The sequence below is a fragment of the Oncorhynchus nerka genome, linkage group LG20 (genome assembly GCF_034236695.1).
Source record: "Oncorhynchus nerka isolate Pitt River linkage group LG20, Oner_Uvic_2.0, whole genome shotgun sequence".
Classification (NCBI taxonomy): Eukaryota; Metazoa; Chordata; class Actinopteri; order Salmoniformes; family Salmonidae; genus Oncorhynchus; species Oncorhynchus nerka.
Genome location: NC_088415.1, coordinates 61,598,397 through 61,621,099, shown reverse-complemented (window position 1 = coordinate 61,621,099; position 22,703 = coordinate 61,598,397). Strand labels below are relative to the sequence as shown.

The 22,703-nt window shown below is 42.7% G+C and overlaps 1 protein-coding gene and 2 pseudogenes across 1 annotated transcript; all 3 read right to left on the bottom strand.

Moving 5' to 3' along the window:
- Window positions 1–1,486: 1,486 nt before the first annotated feature.
- Window positions 1,487–6,457, bottom strand: LOC115102898 (zinc finger protein 34-like). The gene is made up of 2 exons (XM_029623328.2): window positions 6,037–6,457; window positions 1,487–2,892 (listed from the first exon to the last, which is right to left on the bottom strand). Exons 1-2 carry the CDS (start codon window positions 6,311–6,313, stop codon window positions 1,844–1,846), a joined length of 1,326 nt encoding a protein of 441 aa, XP_029479188.2. The 5' UTR covers window positions 6,314–6,457; the 3' UTR covers window positions 1,487–1,843.
- A 168-nt stretch (window positions 6,458–6,625) lies between these two features.
- LOC115102895 (trichohyalin-like) lies at window positions 6,626–16,199 on the bottom strand (annotated as a pseudogene).
- A 2,232-nt stretch (window positions 16,200–18,431) lies between these two features.
- LOC115101562 (zinc finger protein 473-like) lies at window positions 18,432–22,703 on the bottom strand (annotated as a pseudogene).

Below are 22,703 nucleotides of genomic sequence, written 5' to 3'. Positions count from 1 at the left end.
CCAGAGAATTTGTTCCAGAGTCCAATGGCGGCGAGCTTTACACCACTACAGCCGATGCTCGCGGCTTTGCGGCTGAGCCGTTGTTGCTCCTAGACATTTCCACTTCACAATAATAGCACTTACAGTTGACCGGGGCAGCTCTAGCAGAGCAGCAATTTGATACACTGACTTGTTGGAAAGGTGGCATCCTATGACGGTGCCATGTTGAAAGTCACTGAGCTCTTCAGTAAGGCCATTCTACTGCCAATGTGTGTCTATGGAGACATATTTCATTTTTATACACGCGGCAACGGGTGTAGCTGAAATAGACAAATCCACTAATTTGAAGAGGTGTCCACATACTTTTGTATATACAGTATATGTAGCTAGGACTTAAACAAACTGGATCATTGAGTGAGGCTGGCCTATCACTCCAAAACTGGTTGACCAATAGAATAGCTTCATTTTAGGCTCCCTCTTAAACCAGCTTAAATTAAATGAATGTGCCAAAACTTTGCAACTGCAAAAGAAGGCAGCAAAAGCAAAGGACAAGGTAACATAACCAAAAATTGCAGGTAAAAATGGAAGCATTTCATCGCGATCATTGAAAACATGTTTCACAAAAAAAAAATGGGGGGGCATTCATATATATATTTTTTGCATTCATTTACAATTAATTTGTTCTTGCCTTTCAATATTATTTATTCTGCTCTCAATACTATTGGGTTAATGTTTTGCTTTCAATATCATCATTTTTCGAGTAAGACTAAGACATTTGTTCTCGAATTCAAAAGGTTTGCTTGAAATGAAAGGCACAAAAGTAATTCCAAAGAACCCTCTCGCTTTGCCTCTTCCTCTTTGTTTTTTTTCAACAAAATCAATTGATGTGCATTTCTTATGGCCTGCAGAGTATCGCCAGCTACTGTTCAATTGTTGATTAATGAGCGAGGTTAATTGACTGCAGATGGTTGTTATCATATAGTCTACTCCACAAGAGGTTGGTGGCACCTTAATTGGGCAGGACGGGCTTGTGGTAATGTCTGGAGTGGAATGGTGTCAAATAAAGCAAACACATGGTTTGATGCCATTCCATTTGCGCCGTTCCAGGCATTATTATGAGCCGTCCTCCCTCAGCAGCCTCCACTGGTCTACCCATATTGGACGCCAAGTCAATATATTCCTTGCAGAAGAGACCAAGTGCTACTGATCTAATTCCACGCACGCAGGTAAAGTCACAGCGCTGACGTCCTGTTCACGGTTTGCGCACGTGTAATCCTGGTGCAGCTCCTCCGTAATTGTCAGCAAATTGATTGACTGAATTAACAAGAGAACAATCTGCTGGTGCACAAGCACATTTCTAAATTGCACCTGGTATATTTGACTATTCTTACCCTCAATAGTAACTAAGTTGAGACCACGACAGTGTCCCGTCCCCCCCCAGGAGCCCCAAGTGACCGCTTATGCCTGGAGCCGGCCACGATTGCACTATATACAACCTGAAAATCCATTCAATTCGATGTCATTTAATATTCATGGTATGACACACAAAATGACAATGATTTGTTCAAATTTGACATCCTCATTTAACAATGCTTACTTTCCTATAAAGCCCTTGAAGCATATCAAGTGATTTATGTCATATTGTTGAGATTAGTAAAAATTCCAGGCAAATTGCCATTCTAATATGGCATCCCTTTTTTGAGCTCTGTAATTTCCTAAATAAACATCAAGATGAAAAAAACAAAACAATTGGAAGTTCTCGAGTTGTTAGTAGTAGGGTGAAATAATTGTTAAACAGGTTTTTCAAGAAGACACAGTTAGGGTTAACTGTACAACGCTGAGGAAAACACTGAACAACATGTTCTTACATTCTTACATTGGCAAATTTACATTGATGTTTTTGATGTATTTTGAGGTTACCGAGAACCGTGAAACTTTTACCACACTGCACACAACTAAATGGCTTTTGTCCACTGTGAAATCGCTCATGTCTTTGGCAGTTGTCCTGCCTTGCAAACATCTTGCCACAGAGTCTGCAACTGAAAGGTCTCTCACCCGTGTGAACACTCTGATGGGACTTAAGTCTGGTTTTCTGCGTAAAACTTTTCCCACACTCAAGACATCTATATGGTTTGACTCCAGCATGAGAGTGCTGGTGTGCTTCAAGTTGACAGTGGCGGTGGAAGCTCTTTCCACACAATGAGCATATGAACACTTTTTGGTTTGGTACAGCTCTCCAAACGTTGACCATTCTTTTTGTTTTCAATCTGTTCTTATTAAGAATATGCTCATTGCTGTGTGAGTTTGACTCAGATGTGTTCTCAGTTGCTCTCATGAGCCCTTGTGAAGAAGGTCCTGGCTGCTGCAGTCTAGGCTGTAAAATCAAGCCCTCCATCACAACAGGGTGCAGAGTATCTCTGTACTGCCCCTGGTCAGCTTGAAAGGACTCAGACATGGCATCGCCATGATAAAGAGGATGCCACTCGGGCTCCACTTTCACTGGGACAGTGCTGAACATGTCATTAAGTGGTTTCTCTGCAGAAGACAAAGAGTTGCAGGAAGCAGGATGGGATGGGATGGGAGCGGGATATTGATCTGCCTGAGAGGAAAACATCTGTAAGCATCTCTCTGTAGTGTAAGACCCATCTGGGTGAGTGGAATCATTCCCACTTAGTCCTTGTGTAACAGAGAACCACAGCTGACTATCTCTCTCATCCATTCTAAAGTCCAAACTGCCTGTGATTCCTGGGTCCTGTACAGTTCCCTGGGCTACATGTTTTTCCACCTGCTCTGCTTTCACCAGCAACTCCAGTCCACCCCTCGCCTCCACAAGGTGTCCTGAGCTCTGCAGCTCATTGAACTTCTCCGGGTCCTCTACAGGCGTGGCTTTGGATTTCTGGTCCTCTTCATTACCTGGAAGTAGAGTAGACGGTTTATGTAATTGTTAGAAATTTGTCAAATAAGTGATAAAGCAAAACCCTGTACAGTGCAATTAACCTGACTTGAGGGCAGGGCCGTAACTACATATGAGGACACCGGGGTCTGGACTTTGGTAATTTTTCCTAATTTGAAAAATAATAAAAGTATATAAACTCAGCAAAAACAGAAACGTCCTCTCACTGTCAACTGATTATTTTCAGCGAACTTAACATGTGTAAGTATTTGAATGAACATAACTAGATTCAACAACTGGGACATAAACTGAGACATAAATAAGAACAGATTGAAAACAAAAAGAATGGTCAACGTTTGGAGAGCTGTACCAAACCAAAAAGTGTTCATATGCTCATAAACACAAGTTCCACAGACATGTGACTAACAGGTTGACCACACCACTCGCGTCGCGTGCGAGCGTTGCAAAATAAATGTTGAAATCTATGTTATTCAATTATTGCGCCAACAAGCATCTGCGTTGGCAAGGGCTAAAATAGAAGTAATTCCTATTTCTGACACAGATCAAGCTGCAAGTCCTGCCTCTCCCATAACCTCATTGGTTTATAGAAGCAGATACCCACGTGCCATCTCCTCATTGGTTATACCCACGTGGGTGACTGAAAGACGAACGAGGTCAGTGGCAGTAATGCACATAATTTATGAAAGTTGCCAATCGCAAAATAAAGTCAAGAAAAGAAAATGCCTGGAAGGAAGAGAGATGGACTAGAAACGATTCGGTTGACCGTTTTATCTGTGGATTAATTGGCGGAGTAGAGGACCTTGTGCATTTCAGGTAAAATAACTCAATGTTAATATCCCAGGATAAATTAGCTAGCAACAGCAAGCTAGCTAAATAGGACAAATTAGCTAGCAAGTGCAAGCTAACTAGCTAAAGTGCCATAAATGTTTAATGCTTTTCGACCTCTCCCCAAATTAATATAATTGGTTCAGAGTTTGTTTGGATATTTTAACCTGTGTGTCATGATCGCTTTTGGTGTGGGGGGACAAAAAACATTTATGCACGATGGCGCACGAGCGCAGTCGGTTTGGGTTCCGTGTAAAATAAACGGAATAATGTGTCCCTGAACAAAGGGGGGGGGGGGGGGGGGGGTTTAAAATCAAAAGTAACAGTATCTGCATTAAGTACTGCAGTGCATCTCCTCCTCATATACTGCACCAGATTTGACAGTTCTTGCTGTGAGAGGTTACCCCACTCTTCCACCAAGGCACCTGCAAGTTCCCAGACATTTCTGGGGGGGGAATGGCCCTAGCCCCAAACCTCCGAATCAACAGGTCCCAGACGTGCTCAATGGGATTGAGATCCGGGATCTTCGCTGGCCATGGCAGAACACTGACATTCCTGTCTTGCAGGAAATCATGCACAGAACGAGCAGTATGGCTGGTGGCATTGTCATGCTGGATGGTCATGTCAGGATGAGCCTGCAGGAAGGGTACCACATGAGGGAGGAGCATGTCTTCCCTGTAACGCACAGCTTTGCGATTGCCTGCAATGACAACAAGCTCAGTCCGATGATGCTGTGACACACTGCCCCAGACCATTACGGACCTGAGTTTATTTTGAACATAATAAAGTAAATCAATTATGGGTCAACATCTAAATATTGCTCCCAGTGTTGACCAAAGCTCTGTGCGCTTATATTCTTGATCTAATTGAGTTCTAATCGGTCCAGCCTCTTTGCGAATGAACAGTGGTTTGAACAGTGAACAGTGGTTTGTTTATGTTCACCTGCATCCCCCAGATTTGCCTTTTTAGCAGCAACCACTCTCTCAAAGGGCTAACCCTGCTTTCTCTTTCTTGCAGTACATGCCCGAGGGCCTGAGATGTAAAACGACATGGCAGGAGTCACTTTTACTTTCTTCTCCAACACAGTTTTTTTTTGCATTATTTAAACCAAATTGAACATTTCTTTATTTATTTGAGACTAAATTGATTTTATTTATGTATTTATATTAAGTTAAAATAAAAGTGTTCATTCAGTATTGTTGTAATTGTCATTATTACAAATATATATATATATAAAAATCGGCATGGGCTTTTTTTTGTCCTGCAATAATCGGTATCGGCGTTGAAAAATCATAAATCGGTCGACCTCTAGTTGTTAGTCTCATCTCGATCGCCCACTGGTGTTTATAGTTTACCCATTACCCACCTTTTTCTTACCCCTACATCACTGATATTAATACAGAATCGTAAGTAATATTCTAATAATTAATGTGAATGTGATAGTACAATCATCTGTCTGCTTCATTGATGTCTGTTTATGCGGAGCTTGACTGTTAGTCATTCCGGATAAAAGTGTCTGCTAAATGGCATATATTAGCAGGGGTAAAAGTAAGGTGGTACGGAGTCCCGGACCAAAAATTGTAGGAGTATGCTTTACCGATAAAACATTAGCCTATCACAATATTTAAAACAAATGATGACTGGTTGTGTTTATGCTACAATAAAAGGTAATACATTTTAAAAGTTAAATTACAAATCTTAATGGCTAGGCCCACAGAGATCCTATTGAATTAATAGGGATAGTTCTATGATTAGGCCCATTAAACATTTGAGCTCCTGCACCATGAAGAAATAAATTCTACTTTCACTCCTGTATATTAGTAATGCCTAGGACTACAAATGCAAAAGCTATGTAATTTGAGAAGAGATATCCATGTAAATAACTGATGATTTTATGCAATTCATCATTACAACTGACAGAACAATAACGTTACCTGATGCTACATGTTAGTGTGAATCAGTTCTCATATTTCCCCCCTTTTATGGGTACAACATTACAATTGTATAGCTAATAGTCTGTGTTTGCAGATGACTGAGGTGAATGAACCTACAGCAGCAACAGTGATAATGACCGGGGTCATTTTTGCTGTTCTCCAAATAGCATTTTAATAGCGGTCGGCGCCTTCCGGTTCTCATTACAACTCAAATCCTGGTTACACAACTGAAGTACATTGCCCGAGATATAAGAAGCTAAGTTAATCGTTAGAACCATAGGTATATGGTACGATAGGATCATATGGGTCTAACGATGAACGTAGCCTTAAGATGCTTTATACCGGGCCCTGTTTGACAGCACTAAACTAAGGGTGAGCTCTCACCTTTTTGTGAGGTCCCACTCCCAAGCTGAATTCCTTCAGCATGTTGCCTGTCATTTGTCCCTCGTGCTGCTGCTTCCCTTTGAGCTTTCCTCAGTTCTCTTTCCATCAGCTGTAAACTATTTTTAAGGCCTTCTATCTCATTTTCTTTCCGACACATTTCCAGCCGTAGAACGACAGTACCCTCGTCTACAAATTTGGTTATTTCTGCAACAGCTGCCTTTGCTAGCACATCCATGATTGCACCTATTTGTGTACTAAAAGAAACGGTGTTAGACATTGCTCATCAAATAAAATCACTGTTGTTACACAGAAACAAATATGCAGATATGCAAATGTTTATAACATAATCGTTTCTTCTATTGTACAGCTTCTCGAAGCTAGCAAACAGCAACGTTTATGGAAGGGGGAAAAAAAAACTTCCGGAAAGATGGATAACGGAAATGACGACAGAAAGTAGCAAACGCTTTCAAATAAATGCACTTATATGGGATATTTATTTGAAATCAGTCATAAACGCCTAGCTACCTGTTTTTATTGTCTGCTAGCTACTTAGTGAAATTATTTTTGAAAATACAAATACGACGGACACTTTTCTTTGCAGAAGAAGTTTATTTACAAAAACAAATAAAACAGAAAATTCATTGTTTTATGGAATTGACACAAATGATAACACATTGCCCTTAACACATTGCCCTCATTAACTCCTAAGAAGTTATTACATTTGCTTTCTCACCATTTGCTTGCTCACTCTTAACAATACCCATTGTGGTTATGCATGAGATGTGATACCTGAGATTTCCATACTTGGTGTACATTGACAGCTCTTTGCTGATTGATTAAAACCAAGCAGTTAAAATGGTAAGTTAATAGGTTACATTAATAGGTTAAAACCAGCAACAAAAAGTGGGACATTTACAGAGGGAGAGAGTTTTCGGAGTTGCCCTGAATTATACAGGGAATATAATAAAAATTAAAAATAAATGTTTATGTATTTATATATTGTATATAAATGATCAGTTGTATACTAACCGTCCAGACAGAGTCGATGACTACAACATTTACTGGCGTCTTTGTCCACATCTTTCTCTTTATTGTACTTCATATCCTCAATCTTTCTGTTTCTCCCTCTCACTGCCCTCTTCCTCGCTCCCTCTCTTGATTTCCATTTCAACAGCTTCATCAAAACACATACTTATTTGACTGTTTTTCATCATGTCTCTCATTCCCCCCTCTTCCACATCTCTCCTCCTCTCCCCTCCCCACTGTGCCTGCCACTCCCTTTAGCCTCTCCCCTCATCTTCCCCTTTCTCATTCCACTGTTGTTCTGTCTCGCAGACTTTGTCATGCTCTGGCTTTCCTTCCATCTTTCTCTCTTTGGCCTTATCTTGCTGTCCCAAAGCCCTGTGTACCTTTCCCTTCCCCCTGGCTCGGTCTGCCTCTCTTCTCTCCCTCTGCTGCTCTTGTCTGAGGTTCAGTGCAGTTATTCGGCAGTGATGTGGCTTGGGTGGTACCATTGGCACTGATCTTGCTTGAAACACTTTAGGGGGTGTTTTTTGTTTAGACCTGACCAGCACTCTCCCCACCCCTTTTTCAGACCCCACTTTACTACCTCTCCCTTCCTTCTGTCCTTCATTCAATTCTTTGATGTAAATCTGGACCTCTTTCAGTTCTTCCTCGCTTTCCTCTATTATTGTTGGTATCTGTAGTTGGTCTTTTGTCTCTTCTTCATTCTCCCTCTCTTGGTTCTCCTTATTTGGTCCTGTTGATTCACGTTCCTCTGTCTCCTGTTGGACCACATGTATACTATCTCCTTCTTCATCTCTGATTACACCTCCCACTTCCATCTCTTTATCTCCCTCCTCATCTCCCTCTTCCACAACATCCTTCATCAGATCTATAGCTCTTTCTCTTCTCTCTAAAACATGCTGGGCCTCTAGGTCCTGTTTATGCTCCTCATTATTAATCAACATATTTTCCATTCCCTCTTCAGCTGCCTCTTCCTCAGTCTCTCCCATGGTATCCACTCCTTCCACCTCTCGCTTCGTCTCTTCTTTTGCACTCATCTCTTCACTTGCCCTACTCTCTCCTTCCTTATCTATCTCTTTCTGCTGTACTCTGATACTCTCTCCCTCTTTGGTTTCTATCACCTCCTCCATAACTTTACGTTCCTCAGTCTCCCCTTCCCTATCCTTCCTATCTCCACTTTCCATCATGTCATCCCTGGCTAATACGCTCATTATCTCATAAATGTCTTCTTCTCCTACCTCCCCTTCCTCACCTGCTATCCTTTCCTCTTCTTCAATCATTCCTTTTTGCTCCCTCGCCCCAAAGTCCTCCCCTTCTGTTTCTTCCAACTCCTTTAGTACCTCTCTCTCCTCAGTCTCAATTCTTGTTACCTCTCCTTCTTGTTTGTTAAATTCTCCCCCATTTCTATCTTCTCTTTCCTCCATCTCTTCCTCGACATCTTCCTTCTTTCCCTCGCTATCCCTCTCAGCACTATTTTCAGGCTGCTCCATTGCGCCCCCAGCTGAAACTACCTCAGATCGCTCATTGAGTATGTTCTTTGGCTCTTCAGCACAGGAAACTATACGACAGGCAGAGAGTAAATGCTCTTGTGAATCTTCTTTCTCGGCTTCGCTCACGGTATCGCCATTGTAACCCTTTGAAATCACACCTTCACCACAGTGAAGTCCACCACGGTGAACTCCAGTGTCCTCTTCCTCTGCAGTGGTCTGCAGTGAGGCCTCCTCACAGTCAGTTGAAGAGGATGCGGAAGCGAGGCCTCTCTCAATGTCACCTGGTGTTTCCTCTTCCTTCATCATGCTCGTTTCAACCGAGTGACAAGTGACAACAGTGCTGTAAAGTGAAGAGTAAGACATCAGCTCTATGATGACAGGTAACATTTATCATGTACATTTATCCTGATATACTGTTCTTGACTTTGATTCGCTTCCTAACCCACCTCGGCTTACCTTTCTGTGCATGTATTCGTCAGTGTGTCTGCATGGTCTTTCTCCTGGTTGTCTGGATCCTGCCTTGTATCCTCCAACAGGTCTATCGCTTCCAGTCTATTCTCTTCTTCAGCCTTGCTATGCCTCAAGACCTCTTCTAATGGGTTACAGCAATCAGGGGAATCAATGTCCAAGTGCTCAGGAGGCATTCTGGCCTCAGAACTCTGTGATAGACCAATTCCTATGGACCTGTCATCAGAAGCATTGTCCAATTGTTGTGAGGGCTTAGCTGGGAGGGACAAACCATTCTCCATGTCAGGCTGAGGCCCACTCCATGTCAGTCTATTGAACACCAAACTAGATGGTAGACTTTTACAGAACATGTCATCATCGTCCTCCTCATCTTCTCTGTCGTAATCAGCATCTTCGTCGTCATTATCCTCTTCTTCAGAGGAAGAGCAGCGAGCAGGCAGGAAGGGCCTGGATATGTACGGTAGACTCATTGACTTGTTGGCTCGTTCATATTGATCAAAGCTTAGAGGTCTGTGTGTGGGAGTTTGTGTCTGCCTCAGTGTGTGTGTCTCTGTTTGGCAGCCTGTCTGTATTTGTGTCTGTGTGTCTACAGGTGGCTGTGTGACAGAGTCTGGTTTGTCATATGAGAGTCCAGGGGATCTCTGCTCCAGCTCGTCCTCATACTCATCTTCCGCATGATGAGGCTCCACTGAGAACGCCTGGAACATCTGGGAGAAAAGAGGTTAGGATCATGACTAAATAATGAAACACACACGTGCACACGCACACACACCTTGGTGGAAGCACTGCTGTCCATGAGGTCCAGGAATCCAAAAGTATCCTGAAAGTCTAGTGGACAGTCCTGGACTTGTGCATCGTCCTCCTCCATTGTCGTAGGGTACGGCACATCTGTGGCAACTGCCTCGTTTCTGACACCATTTCGGGCATCCAGGGCAGTCTGCACAGAGCCTTTGATTTCTGACAATTATATGTAGATTTGACAGATTAAAACAAAAGTCCTATCCAACTTAGATTGTTAATTGCCAATTGTCAATAATTCAATTTTCACAAGTGTATAAAAACTCACTCCAAACAGGATCAATCACAGTTTCATTTCCCTTATTGCACAAATGTGTTATGATTGTTAAAATATATGAATGATCAGACATACCCATGTGTTCTCCCTCTTCATCCTCCTCTTCATCGTTTTCATGGTTTACTTTATCCTCTCCTCCACCCTCACCCTCTTCACCCCTCTCCTCTAATGGCTTAGATACACAGTCCCCATTCAGTTCCTCCTCCTTTCCTCTGTCTTCTTTTCCTTCAACTTTATCATCCATATCTCTCCTCTCCTCCGATACCTCTTGATCTCTTCTCTTGACTCCATCAGTCTCGTCCTCCCCCACAACTGCCACTCGAATGTGCCTTTCCCCTTCCCCTCCCTCCTGTCTCACACCCTCCCCACCCTCTCCCTTATCTCGGCTCCCCTCTCCTCCGCTATGGTTTCGCCTTTCTGCACCACCTCCCTGCAGCACCCCAAAGGCCAGGCCTGATGTGATGTGAAGGGGAACGGTAACTGAGAAAGGTCCGGAGATGTGTATCCCTGCCCGCCGGTCCGCTTTGCTGGAGATTCCTGGGGATCTGGATGGGGGTTGCAGAGCCTCAGTGCTGTTGCCCCGCTACAGTGACTGCCCAGTCGACTGTATGTGCCCTTGGTTCCCCCGCCCCCGCTCACTACACTCACACTAGCCCCCTGACCCCTCCGGAAGGTCACAGCATACCCGCTGCCCACATCACTACCATTAGTGGATGCCCCTCCATCCGCACCACCTTGGGGACAGGGAGAGGGCTGAGCCAGGGGGGATATGACAGTGGAAGGGACTCGTTGTCTGGAACCTGTGAGGTATGGTAAACAGTCACATTAGTCTACAGATGAAACTGTCATAAGTGTAAGCCTATAGTACTACTGAACACAGAAATGTAAGTATGCTTTAGCAGCATGCATGGATTACTCTACAAACATGTTCACCAATATCTATACACTATAGATGAGGAGTGGGTAAACAAGGAAGGATGTGTACCTTCATGCGAATAGGGCATTGAGCTCAGGGAATCCATGCTCTTGGCTGGCCTTAAGACAGTTCTCTCTTTTTCTACAGAGAAATGGAGAGATGATTTTACAACTCAAAATGAATCATTATTACCATTGCAAAGCTATGCATTGTATTGAACGATAACAACATCAGTGTGGCACTGATTCTTATGGGAGAGGGCGCATACCTTTGGTTGAGTTCTTGTTCCTTCCTCTCGGGTCTTGGAGTCTGCCTCCTAAATTGAAGATGGACTTCCACTTCCTGCTCTTGAGAGATCCCTTCCTCCTGTAGAGAATGTTACTACTGTTACTGGGGGCCAGGAGTTTTTCTTCACCACGTGAACTGTTCATGGAAGAAGAACTATCCCCTCTAGTACTAGTCTACCTTTTACGATTGCGACCACTAAATCTCTACCTATCTCAACCACTATACTGTTACTCCCTACTACTACATTGTCATAAATTTGACATTTTTGGGTTCTTTGGTTAATTTGCTTACTTGTCTGTGCCGTCGATGATGGCGTGATAGGAGCGCATGGCCGGGGGGCCGTCCCCTGGGCTGATGTTGCCTAACTGGAGTGGAATGGCTGGGAATAAACGTTTCTCTGGATTGTGTATAGAGGGAGATGGGAATGACTTTAGACACTCCAGACCAATACCTTTATAAGGAGATGAACAAGAAAGAGAGGAGATATGAGAGATTATTTTTTATTTTTTTATTTTACCTTTATTTAACCAGGCAAGTCAGTTAAGAACAAATTCTTATTTTCAATGACGGCCTAGGAACAGCGGGTTAACTGCCTGTTCAGGGGCAGAACGACAGATTTGTACCTTGTCAGCTCGGGGGTTTGAACTTGCAACCTTCCGGTTACTAGTCCAACGCTCTAACCACTAGGCTACCCTGCCGCCCCAGTGTACAGTGCATTCGGAAAGTGTTCAGACCCATTGACTTTTTACACTTTTTGTTACGTTACAGCCTTATTCTAAAATGGATAAAAAACATTTTTTTCCGCTGATCAATCTACACACCCCATAATGACAAAACAAAAACAATTTTTTTGATTATTTTACAAAATTATTTAAAAAATAAGAAACTGAAATATCATATTTACGTAAGTATTCAGAGCCTTTACTCAATACTTTGTTGAAGCACCTTTGGCAGCGATTACAGCCTCAAGCTTTATTGGGTATGACGCTACAAGCTTTGTACACTTGTATTTGGGGAGTTCCTCCCATTCTTCTCTGCAGATCCTCTCAAGCTCTGTCAGGTTGGATGGAGAGTGTAGCTGCACGGCTATCTTCTGGTCTCTCCAGAGATGTTTGATCGGGTTCAAGTCTGGGCTCTGGCTGGGCCACTCAAGAGCATTCAGAGACTTGTCCTGAAGCCACTCCTGAGTTGTCTTGGCTGTGTGCTTAGGGTCGTTGTCGTTTAAGGTTCTGAGCACTCTGGAGCTGATTTTCATCAAAGACCTCTCTGTACTTTGCTCCGTTCATCATTGCTCCAAATCATGTCCAATCAATTGAATTTACCACAGCTGGACTCCAATCAAGTTGTAGAAACATCTCAAGGTTGATCAATGGAAACAGGATGCACCTGAGCTCCATTTCTAATCTCATAGCAAAGGGTACTGAATACTTATGTAAATAAGGTATGGAATTATTTGTTTATATACATTTGCAAAAAATCTAAAACGCCGTTTTTGCTTTGTCATTATGGGGTATTGTGTGTAGATCGATGAGGAATATTTTTTAATTCATCCATTTTAGCATAAGGCTGTAATGTAAAAAAAATTGGAAACAGTCAGAGAGAGCGAGAGAGAGAGAGAGAGGAAGAAAGAGGTGATGTACCTGAACCAGGAAACAGCTGGGGCACGTGGGTGAGGATGAATTCCACTACGATGGACTGGACCCTCACCTCCATGAAGGCTGCAGTACCGTTAAACCCTGACGCCTCAATGTCTTTTGACCTGCAAACAGCGGGTTAAACAACATTGAACAATGCAAACACACTGTTTAAACTATCTCTATCTAGTTCATGTCTTTCTCTCTCATGTAGATACACACACCTGAGAAGGTTTGGAGCCCAAACAATGGCAAGGTTCCGGGCATGCATGTTGGTGTGTGAGGAATAAGAAGCCATCTTTACAAGGTGACGCATCAGGAACTCTAGAGTTCTGAGAAACCAGGGGGCGGGAGAAGGGACAAAAAGAGAGGGAAGTGGTTTAATTCTATAGTTAGTTTGAAAACAGTTGAAACTATTGAAGAAAAACTACACATAGCAAAATGTACAGTCCCCCTAGTTACAAACAGATGGTTCCAGCAATGTTACACATATGTAACAGTATTCCTTCCGTTCCTGTCCTTGCCCCAACTTGGGCTCGAACCAGAGACCCTCTGAACACATTAACAACTGCCTCCCATGAAGCATCATTACTTAATGCTTCCTCAAAAGCCACGGCTCTTGCAGAGCAAGGGAAACAAGTACTTCAAGGTCTCAGAGCGAGTGGAATCACTGATTGAAATGCTACTATTGCGCACCACTAACTAGCTAGCCATTTCACACCAGTTACACTCGCCCCCCCTTTTGACCTCCTCCTCCTCTGCAGCAACCCCATCAGCTGGGCAAAGCCCAACTGAGTGATCTGGGTCACGGCACCAATGCAACAGTGCTGCTTCCGTCCCTCTCCTTGCCCCAACCTGGGCTCGAACCAGGCACCCTCTGAACACAACAACTGCCTCCCACAAAGCATCGTTACCTATCGCTCCACAAAAGCCTTGCAGAGCAAAGGAAACAACTACTTCAAGGTGACTTCTTCGATTGAAACGCTACTAGCATGCACCACTAACTAGCCATTTCACGTCGGTTACACATAGCAAACATTTACTCTTTCTCTATGAAAAACGTCTGAATAGGTAGAGGTTTACCTGTAATGGGGAGCGGGTAATTCCTTTAGCACGTCCTTGATCTTCACCAGCCTCTCGTCCTCCAGCTGAATTGCCACAGCTTCCTGGGGTTAAGTGGTGTGTGAGGTTGATACATAAAGCCATATGCCATCTTAAAGATGCATTATAAAGGTTTTGTATAATGTCAGTCAGTAGTTTTAAAAGTAGCGCTCACAAGCCAAACACGGGTCCCAAAAATATTTTAACAATTTAGTACAATGTCATACATTTCGTATGATATGTTACGTCCTGCAATTAAAAAAAAAAAAACTTTTATCTTTCCTGTATTTCGTGTGACATGAATTCCAATTCATACAATATGGCACGAATTTGTAAGTGAGTCCCGTTCAATCTCTTTAATGCTGGGTCCCGTTCACTGGGTACATTTTGAACATACCTGAACATGTCCAATAGAAACACTTCATTTTCCATGTCACAATGCTTTCTCCTTTTCGCTCCAACTGAAAGCAACCCTGGTGTCCATGTATCTGAATTACTATCAAGTAAGACAGGTACTCACAGCATATTTGTCATAGAGCTGGTATGTGAGGAGAGGATTGGGCAACTCTCTGAAGTAGGCCTTGCAGAGAGAGCTGACACAGTGAATGTCCTGCAGGTACACATCCTTATTGAGATCTGGGGTTCCCTCACTGTCAAACTCACCCCTGTTTGGAGACAAACACATTACATTTCACTGCTGTACTTGACCACATAGAAACACATGGACTCACGCAAGCACGCAGGAGCGTTCACACACACACACAAACACACGAGGCACAAACACACATACGCTTACCGAAGTTTCTGCGTGTTGGATGACACCCCAGATAGCCTGTAGATCCCATCTACAACCCCATGCTTCTCAATGAATTCACTGCAGCTTCGCAGCACCTGAGGAACTGAGAGGCAGACAAGATGATAATACTATGGAACTAACAGGGATGAACAACAGAATGCTAATATTTAACTTATTCAGATACAACATATTCTAACAGACTGAGGGAACATGGGACTTACTCTCCTGACAGCTTGTAGCCAGGTGGTCCAACAGGTGACAGCCAAACACCTTCTCATTGTTCCCTCCTTTTCTCCGGAGTCTCCGCATCTCTTCTTTTCTCCTGCCTCAACCTCTCACATTCAGCCCTGTTGTCAACTAGGTGTGTGCGTGATTGTCTAATATATGTATTTTCTGTATGGTAACGTGGATTTCATATACATTTACAATGTGCTGTTAATATTATAGGCGGTGTTGTTTTCTTCATTGGATTTTATTGTGCTTTATGTTTAACTGGGTGAAGTGCATTACTTTACTGTGCTATACTGAGCTGTGTTAAGCTATTCAGCTGGGTCATGCGGTATATCGTTGTGTTTGTGGCACTCTGTAAAGTAAGAAACCAGCAAAATCATATGTATACACCAACACAACACTTAATATGGTCACTTAAAATCAAACTGTGCATCACTCACAATCTACAGCATACATAACTCTTCACTTTCCCCCAATATATTTTGTTCACGAAATAAACAAGCCACACCCTTCACTCCAATACTCCCAGTCGCCCTCTCAGTGCTGTGATCTGGGGACACTTCAAATTCAATCAAGCCTCTCTATGCTGATGGGACACCCTGACATCCCAAACCAAGTCTTTGGCTGTTCTGTGACCCTCTCTTCCCGGCCTCTCGTGGCAATTGTGGCCCTCTCACTACAGCTGAAGTCCATTTAACTGTACATTGTGACTGCAGGCCTGTTGTAGAACATAAAGCCTCTGAGCCTGACCCCACCTCTCCATCCCCCTGACCCCTACCATCCCACATCTAACACACTGTCACTGCTACTCTTGTCCAGTTTCGGGGCGACTTAGAGGTAAAAACAAGAATAAGAAAGAGTAAGAGAGTTAAGACTGTTCCTACCTTCACTCTGCACAGGCACAACCAAGCAGCAGCAAGCAATGACGCAAGAAACCACTAAACTTCCCCTGTTGACTTCCTGAGTCTCTCCTTTTCTCTCACATTCTCTTTCTGTACATCTCCACCATTATCTCCGCCTCTGTTGACTGGCAAATCAATGAACCAGTAAATCATTAAAACTAACAATCATATCCATTTCTCTAATCTATTTAGATATCTACAGTATCTAATGACCTTCGATTCAGATTACCATCTTCATACAGTACTGGTGTAGTGTCAGATTAGACAATGTACACAGTAAAAGTGTAGTTTCCAGATGTAACATGTGAAGCTTATTGAACATGTATAGTCAATTATACTTAAATATTTTATTGACTAGTTTTGAATTGACAAATAACTTAAAGCTGCAATATGTAACTCTGGGCGAACCAACAAAACTCACATAGAAATGTGAGTTATAGATATGTCATTCTCATTTAACGCAAGTCTAAGAAGCGGTATATCTGTTCTATGTGCGCTACTTCTATAATTATCGTTCATAACTTCCATTTTTGTGTCTTTTACTTTCGGTTTTGTACACCAGCTTCAAAACTGCTGAAAATAAAAGATTTTTGGTTATGGAAAAGATATTTCACAGCGGTTTAGATTGTACAGTCATGGCCAAAAGTTTTGAGAATGACGCAAATATTAAGTTACACAAAGTTTGCTGCTTCAGTGTCTTTAGATATTTTTGTCAAATGTTACTATGGAATACTGAAGTATAATTACAAGCATTTCATGAGTGTCAAAGGCTTTTATTGACAATTACATGAAGTTGATGCAAAGAGTCAATATTTGCAGTGTTGACCCTTCTTTTTCAAGACCTCTGCAATCCACCCTGGCATGCTGTCAATTAACTTCTGGGCCACATCCTGACTGATGGCAGCCCATTCTTGCATAATCAATGCTTGGAGTTTGTCCGAATTTGTGGGGTTTTGTTTGTACACCCGCCCCTCTTGATGATTGACCACAAGTTCTCAATGGGATTAAGGTCTGGGGAGTTTCCTGGCAATGCACCCAAATTATCGATGTTTTGTTCCCCGAGCCACTTAGTTATCACTTTTGCCTTATGGCAAGGTGCTCCATCATGCTGGAAAAGACATTGTTCGTCACCAAACTGTTCCTGGAAGGTTGGGAGAAGTTACTCTCGGAGGATGTGTTGGTACCATTCTTTATTCATGGCTGTGTTCTTAGGCAAAATTGTGAGTGAGCCCACTCCCTTGGCTGAGAAGCAACCCCACACATGAATGGTCTCAGGATGCTGTACTGTTGGCATGGCACAGGACTGATGGTGGCGCTCACCTTGTCTTCTCCGGACAAGCTTTTTTCCAGATGCCCCAAACAATTGGAAAGGGGATTCATCAGAGAAAATGACTTTACCCCAGCCCTCAGCAGTCCAATCCTTGTACCTTTTGCAGAATATCAGTCTGTCCCTGATGCTTTTCCTGGAGAGAAGTGGAATCTTTACTGCCCTTCTTGACACCAGGCCATCCTCCAAAAGTCTTCACCTCACTGTGCGTGCAGATGCACTCACACCTGCCTGCTGCCATTCCTGAGCAAGCTCTGTACTGGTGGTGCCCCGATCACGCAGCTGAATCAACTTTAGGAGACGGTCCTGGCGCTTGCTGGACTTTTTTGGGCTCCCTGAAGCCTTCTTCACAACAATTGAACCACTCTCCTTGAAGTTCATGAGGATCCGATAAATGGTTGATTTAGGTGCAATCTTACTGGCAGCAATATCCTTGCCTGTGAAGCCCTTTTTGTGTAAAGCAATGATGACCGCACGTGTTTCCTTGCAGGTAACCATGCTTGAGAGAAATAACAATGATTCCAAGCACCACCCTCCTTTTGAAGCTTCCAGTCTGTTATTCAAACTCAATCAGCATGACAGAGTGATCTCCAGTCTTGTCCTCGTCAACACTCACACCTATGTTAACGAGAGAATCACTGACATGATGTCAACTGGTCCTTTTGTGGCAGGGCTGAAATGCAGTGGAATTTTTTTCTGGGGAATCAGTTCATTTGCATGGCAAAGAGGGACTTTGCAATTAATTGCAATTCATCTGATGACTCTTCATAACATTCTGGAGTATATGCAAATTGCCATCCATCATACAAACTGAGGCAGCAAACTTTGTGAAAATTAATATTTGTGTCATTCTCAAAACTTTTGGCCGCGACTGTACAATGATTCTCTACACTATGCTTCCTTGTTTTGTCACCAACTGAAATTAGGCACACTATTATAATTTTCGTAACCAGGAAATGGCGGAGCGATTTCTGCATAGTGCACCTTTAACATTTTAAGGCAGCAACAGAGTCAGGTGAAAATATAACTTGAGAAATCAAGTTGAATTAACCTGACCTGATATGAAACTGTCCCCTTGTGGCAAGTGACATCCCAGAAAGACAAACACACACTAGACAATACATCCTAAATGGCTCCTAAATGACTCTAATATATATTATTTTTAATTGAATATAAACATGTTTTTTATGATTTTGTGGTACAAATACACAATGTTACCAGTTGTAAATAGGTTGTTAAAATGAAAGTGAGGTGCAGTCAACAGTCAAAAAATATATATAGAGAGGAAAAGCTTGTCAAAATGTCTCAAAATAACTTCTGCCTACATTTTCACATAGAAAATGTTACAAAAAAATGCTACAATTATGTTACTATTTGTTCCATCTGGTCTGAGACAACATTAAACTTGTGTGTGGATCCCCAGGGTATGCAGGTACCACATTTTGAGACACTGGACTCTCTCCTATGTGAGTTCTCTGATGTGACTTCATACTGGAGCGCCGGGTGAAGCATTTCCCACACTGTGTGCACTCGTAGGGCTTCTCCCCGCTGTGGACCACAGCATGTCTGATCAGGTTGCACTGCTTGGTGAAACTCCTGCCACACTGTTCGCAGGTGTACGGTTTCTCTCCGGTGTGACTCCGGAGGTGTTCTTTGAGCTGGCTGAAACGCTGGAAGCTCTTCCCACAGAAGGTGCAGCTGAAACGCCTCTCAGTGGTGCCGCCCGACCTCCACTGAGTCCTCATTCTCTTCACCATGTTAAAACTACTGCGACTCAGGCTGTACCCAGAGAAGGTGGAGGTGGTGGCCATGTTTGACCCTGTCATGCACTCACTCATTCTCACTGTTGCTTCTGAAGCCCTGTGCTGATGCTGCCTTGGCTGTAGAGCTAAACTATTTCCATCATTATTTGAGTTCAGCGTCTCACTGCTCTGTCCTTCTGGCATCTGTTGTCTAGTCTCATCAGCCAATGTCCTGACATGTCTTTTCATGTGTGCTGCTACACTGAACATGTTAGCATGTGATTTCCCTCTAGAGTGAAGTGATGGTCCTACATCATCTGTCATAGTAGGTAGGGATGGGAGCCCACTGTGAGATGGAAAAATTTAGATATTCTGAGAGTACTCTTCTGCGCCATGAAAGGAGAAATCTGGGTGGCCATCAGGGTCAGTGTCTCTATCTGGATCCACAGAGGTCCACAGCTGCCCATCAGTCTCATCCATGACAAACTGGTCAGGTCCTGCCAGGGCCGTGGTCTGATCCAGCTCCTCCTCTTTCTCCTCCTTCACCATCACTAGCTCTAGTGAGTCCTCATTTGGCCCGTGCTGCTCTGTGCTAAACACCTCTGTAGATGTGAGCCGGGATGTGCTTGGTTCCTCTGGACCATCAGAATTGGGGCAATGTTCCACTGAGTCTTCAGAAGATATGTTGGGTTGTGAAATGAAGTCCTCATCACAGCGCCGTTGCTCAAAGGATTGTGGTTGCCCAGCCTTGGAACTAGAATCTAAATATTTGGGAATACACCAAAAATAAACTTTACAAAAGACCCTTAACGGTTGCAAAACTTGACTGCTTTAGAATTGATTGCGTGTGTATGTGCACTCCATATGCCAGAACATAAAACGCTCAACACCAATGTAGAGCAATTTGGAACGTGCACAGGGGCGTCAGTTGGGTATGGAAGTCACTATGTCCTAGGTCAAGACTAAAATTGTAAAAGTAGGCTACCAAAAAGTAGACTTAATCATTCCAATGGCGATTAAAAAGCAACAGCTGTTTAGCACATAGATTGGCTGGCTTTAGGACCATGCGAAGCTTCCCTCAGAGAGAAGCTGCCAGCCTACCCATCAGCGTGTGCAGCAAATAGCCTACCAAACAGCTGATTGTTATGTTGCAGCGGTCAGTGAAAAGCAGTTTAATAGAAATATGCCTATCACAATATTTCAAAATACAAAATCGTAGGAAAAACATAGTTTAGAAAGCAAATGGCTATCGCTGAAAAGAGAAGACAAAGAAAAGAGGCTAGTCTGTCTCTAGTTATCAAAATTCTCAACTCCCAATTGAGCGAACAGTCTCTTCTCTTATTGGCAGCCGCAGAGGGCATCGGCCCTCAGTACCACTCAAAGTTTTTTGGGGGTGAAAAATAGTGTCCTCTTACAGGCTAGATGGACATCATATTGTACAGTTTGTGTCTCCCACTTTCTTCAGCCTAGATTAGATGGTTGCATTCAAGACAAGGTCATTTTTACTGATCCGTTTGTCAGTCAGCAGATTAGGCTATTTTAATTGTATTTTTTTATTTTTTATTTAACCTTTATTTAACTAGGCAAGTCAGTCAAGAATAAATTATTATTTACAATGACTACTAATGTGCCATATTAAAAAATGGTGTGTAGAAGTGTAGTAGAATTGCATGAAATTAGTTTATAAAAGACCACATTTTTCCTCTGCAAAGAAAGGAGAAGAAATGTCTCTGATTAGACCTACTCTATGTCATTACGTGCTCAGGCATACATTGTTCAGAACGGTCTGATTTGCTAATAGTGATTGAGTTACATAAAATGATGACTATGCAATCAACTCAAGCTACTATTCCTAATGTGATATCTTACATTAGTCTGCAAATGCAAAGATAGATGCATGCAATCCTTTATTATAAAAGGTGCAATTTTATGCTGAAAAAATAGCTTTCCAAACTTAAAACTCATGCGCCACCTACGGATGTCAGCTTTTGAAGTCGCTGTCTGCATTATGCATCTATTTCATGTTGCACTGTGTGCGCCGTTCCACAAGTAAATTAGTCACTTAATGATGAGGTTGAGTTGTGGTTGATATTGTACAGTATATGCCATTTCACAGACCTTTAAACCTAATATTGAGGTGATAATTAATGGCTAGGGTCATTTTTGTTTGTTTTTGCTGTCCTTCAAGTAGCATTTTAGAGTTTTTAAATTGTGTAGAAATGCAGTAAATGGGTTTAGACTTCCACAAAAATCGTTGGAATTCCAACTCGGCAACTTGGGCCTCTTTCTAGAGCTACTACTATCCGACCTGAATTATACTGACGTCATGATTTGACCTCGTATTTTTCAGAGTTCCCAGTTGTCTTGAAAGCACCATACAACTCAAGGTACCCTTCGCCAGCTCATATCTGTGTGAAGCTGGATTCAGCTCTCTCGTCCAGGTTGGATGTGACAGCAGAGACGAGTTGCGCACTGTCGACCACGCTCCCTGACTTTGAGAAGCTCTGACACGACATGCATCAAGAACACCCATCTCATTAGTGGTGGTGAAATACACTAATTTGCAATTGACGGTCATAGCCCCACATTAAACATATGTGATGATGAGTTGAGAAGACAATCAGAAATATTGTTAGAATGTTTTTCAATTGACTCCTATAGCCCCAAATAAAAAAAGTAAACATTGGCTGTTAATTACATAATTTTTTTCACATGTTTGGGTTCACAAGAGTTTTCAGCAATCAAAAATGTTTGGGAACCCCTGCCCCTGCCCTAGGTTAAGCTGAACTGACGCCAGTGAACACGCATACCACCACACCCACAGTCTTCCATAGACAGAGAGGTACCCCTTATGGTCACACCCACCCTCTCCAGTGATCCTGAGCTCTTCCTGAGGGTCAGTCTTCCACACATCCTCTGCTGTCTCCTCATCTTTGATCAGTATTGGTTCAGTCTCTGCTCTCTGCTCCACATCTGTAGGCTGTAACAGGGGACTGAGGTTATCATTCTGGACACACCATATCTAACCCTTTTCATACCCATGAATCACACAAATGCTGTAAATTCTCCTGATATTCCAATAACAGAATTGATCCAAGAGGTCAGGTCTCTGTAATTGTAAAAGGTGATGTATCACACCTGGGGTTGAGAGTCCTCTTCAACAGCCATTTCTCCATCTCTCCACTGTGAGTTACTCCTTTGCTTGTTCAAAACAATATTGACTGGATATGACGATCTCTCTGATGCCATGGGTAAAACAAAATAATAATAATTGTATTCAGTCAGATATTCACACACAATATTTCATGAATAACACATCTACTACCTTTTCTCCTGACTCGTGTCTTCTTCAGCTCGCTTTCCATCATTTGACACTTCCTTTTCAGAACATCAATATCTTGCTGGCTTTGGGTCATTTCCAACCGTATAACTGCACAGCTGTCATCAACACGTTTGTTTATTTCTGCTACAGCTGCTTTAGCTAATACCTCCACAATGGATAACAACTGCGACTGAAAATTAGAGCTGGCCATCTTGTCTAGTCCAAATGACAGATTTCTATTCTCTGTGTGAAGTAAATAGTCTACAATTGACAAGCTAATGTGCAATATCAATATGTAATGTTGATAAATGGCAATCTCAATACGATCCTCCTCGCGTCCTCTCTTCTG

Excerpts from the sequence above, each read along its gene's own strand:
- LOC115102898 (XM_029623328.2), bottom strand. The coding sequence starts at position 6,313 with ATGTCTAACACCGTTTCTTTTAGTACACAAATAGGTGCAATCATGGAT. Across the intron at positions 2,893-6,036 it reads GAGTGGGACCTCACAAAAAG|GTAATGAAGAGGACCAGAAA; the intron begins GTGAGAGCTCAC and ends CTCTACTTCCAG.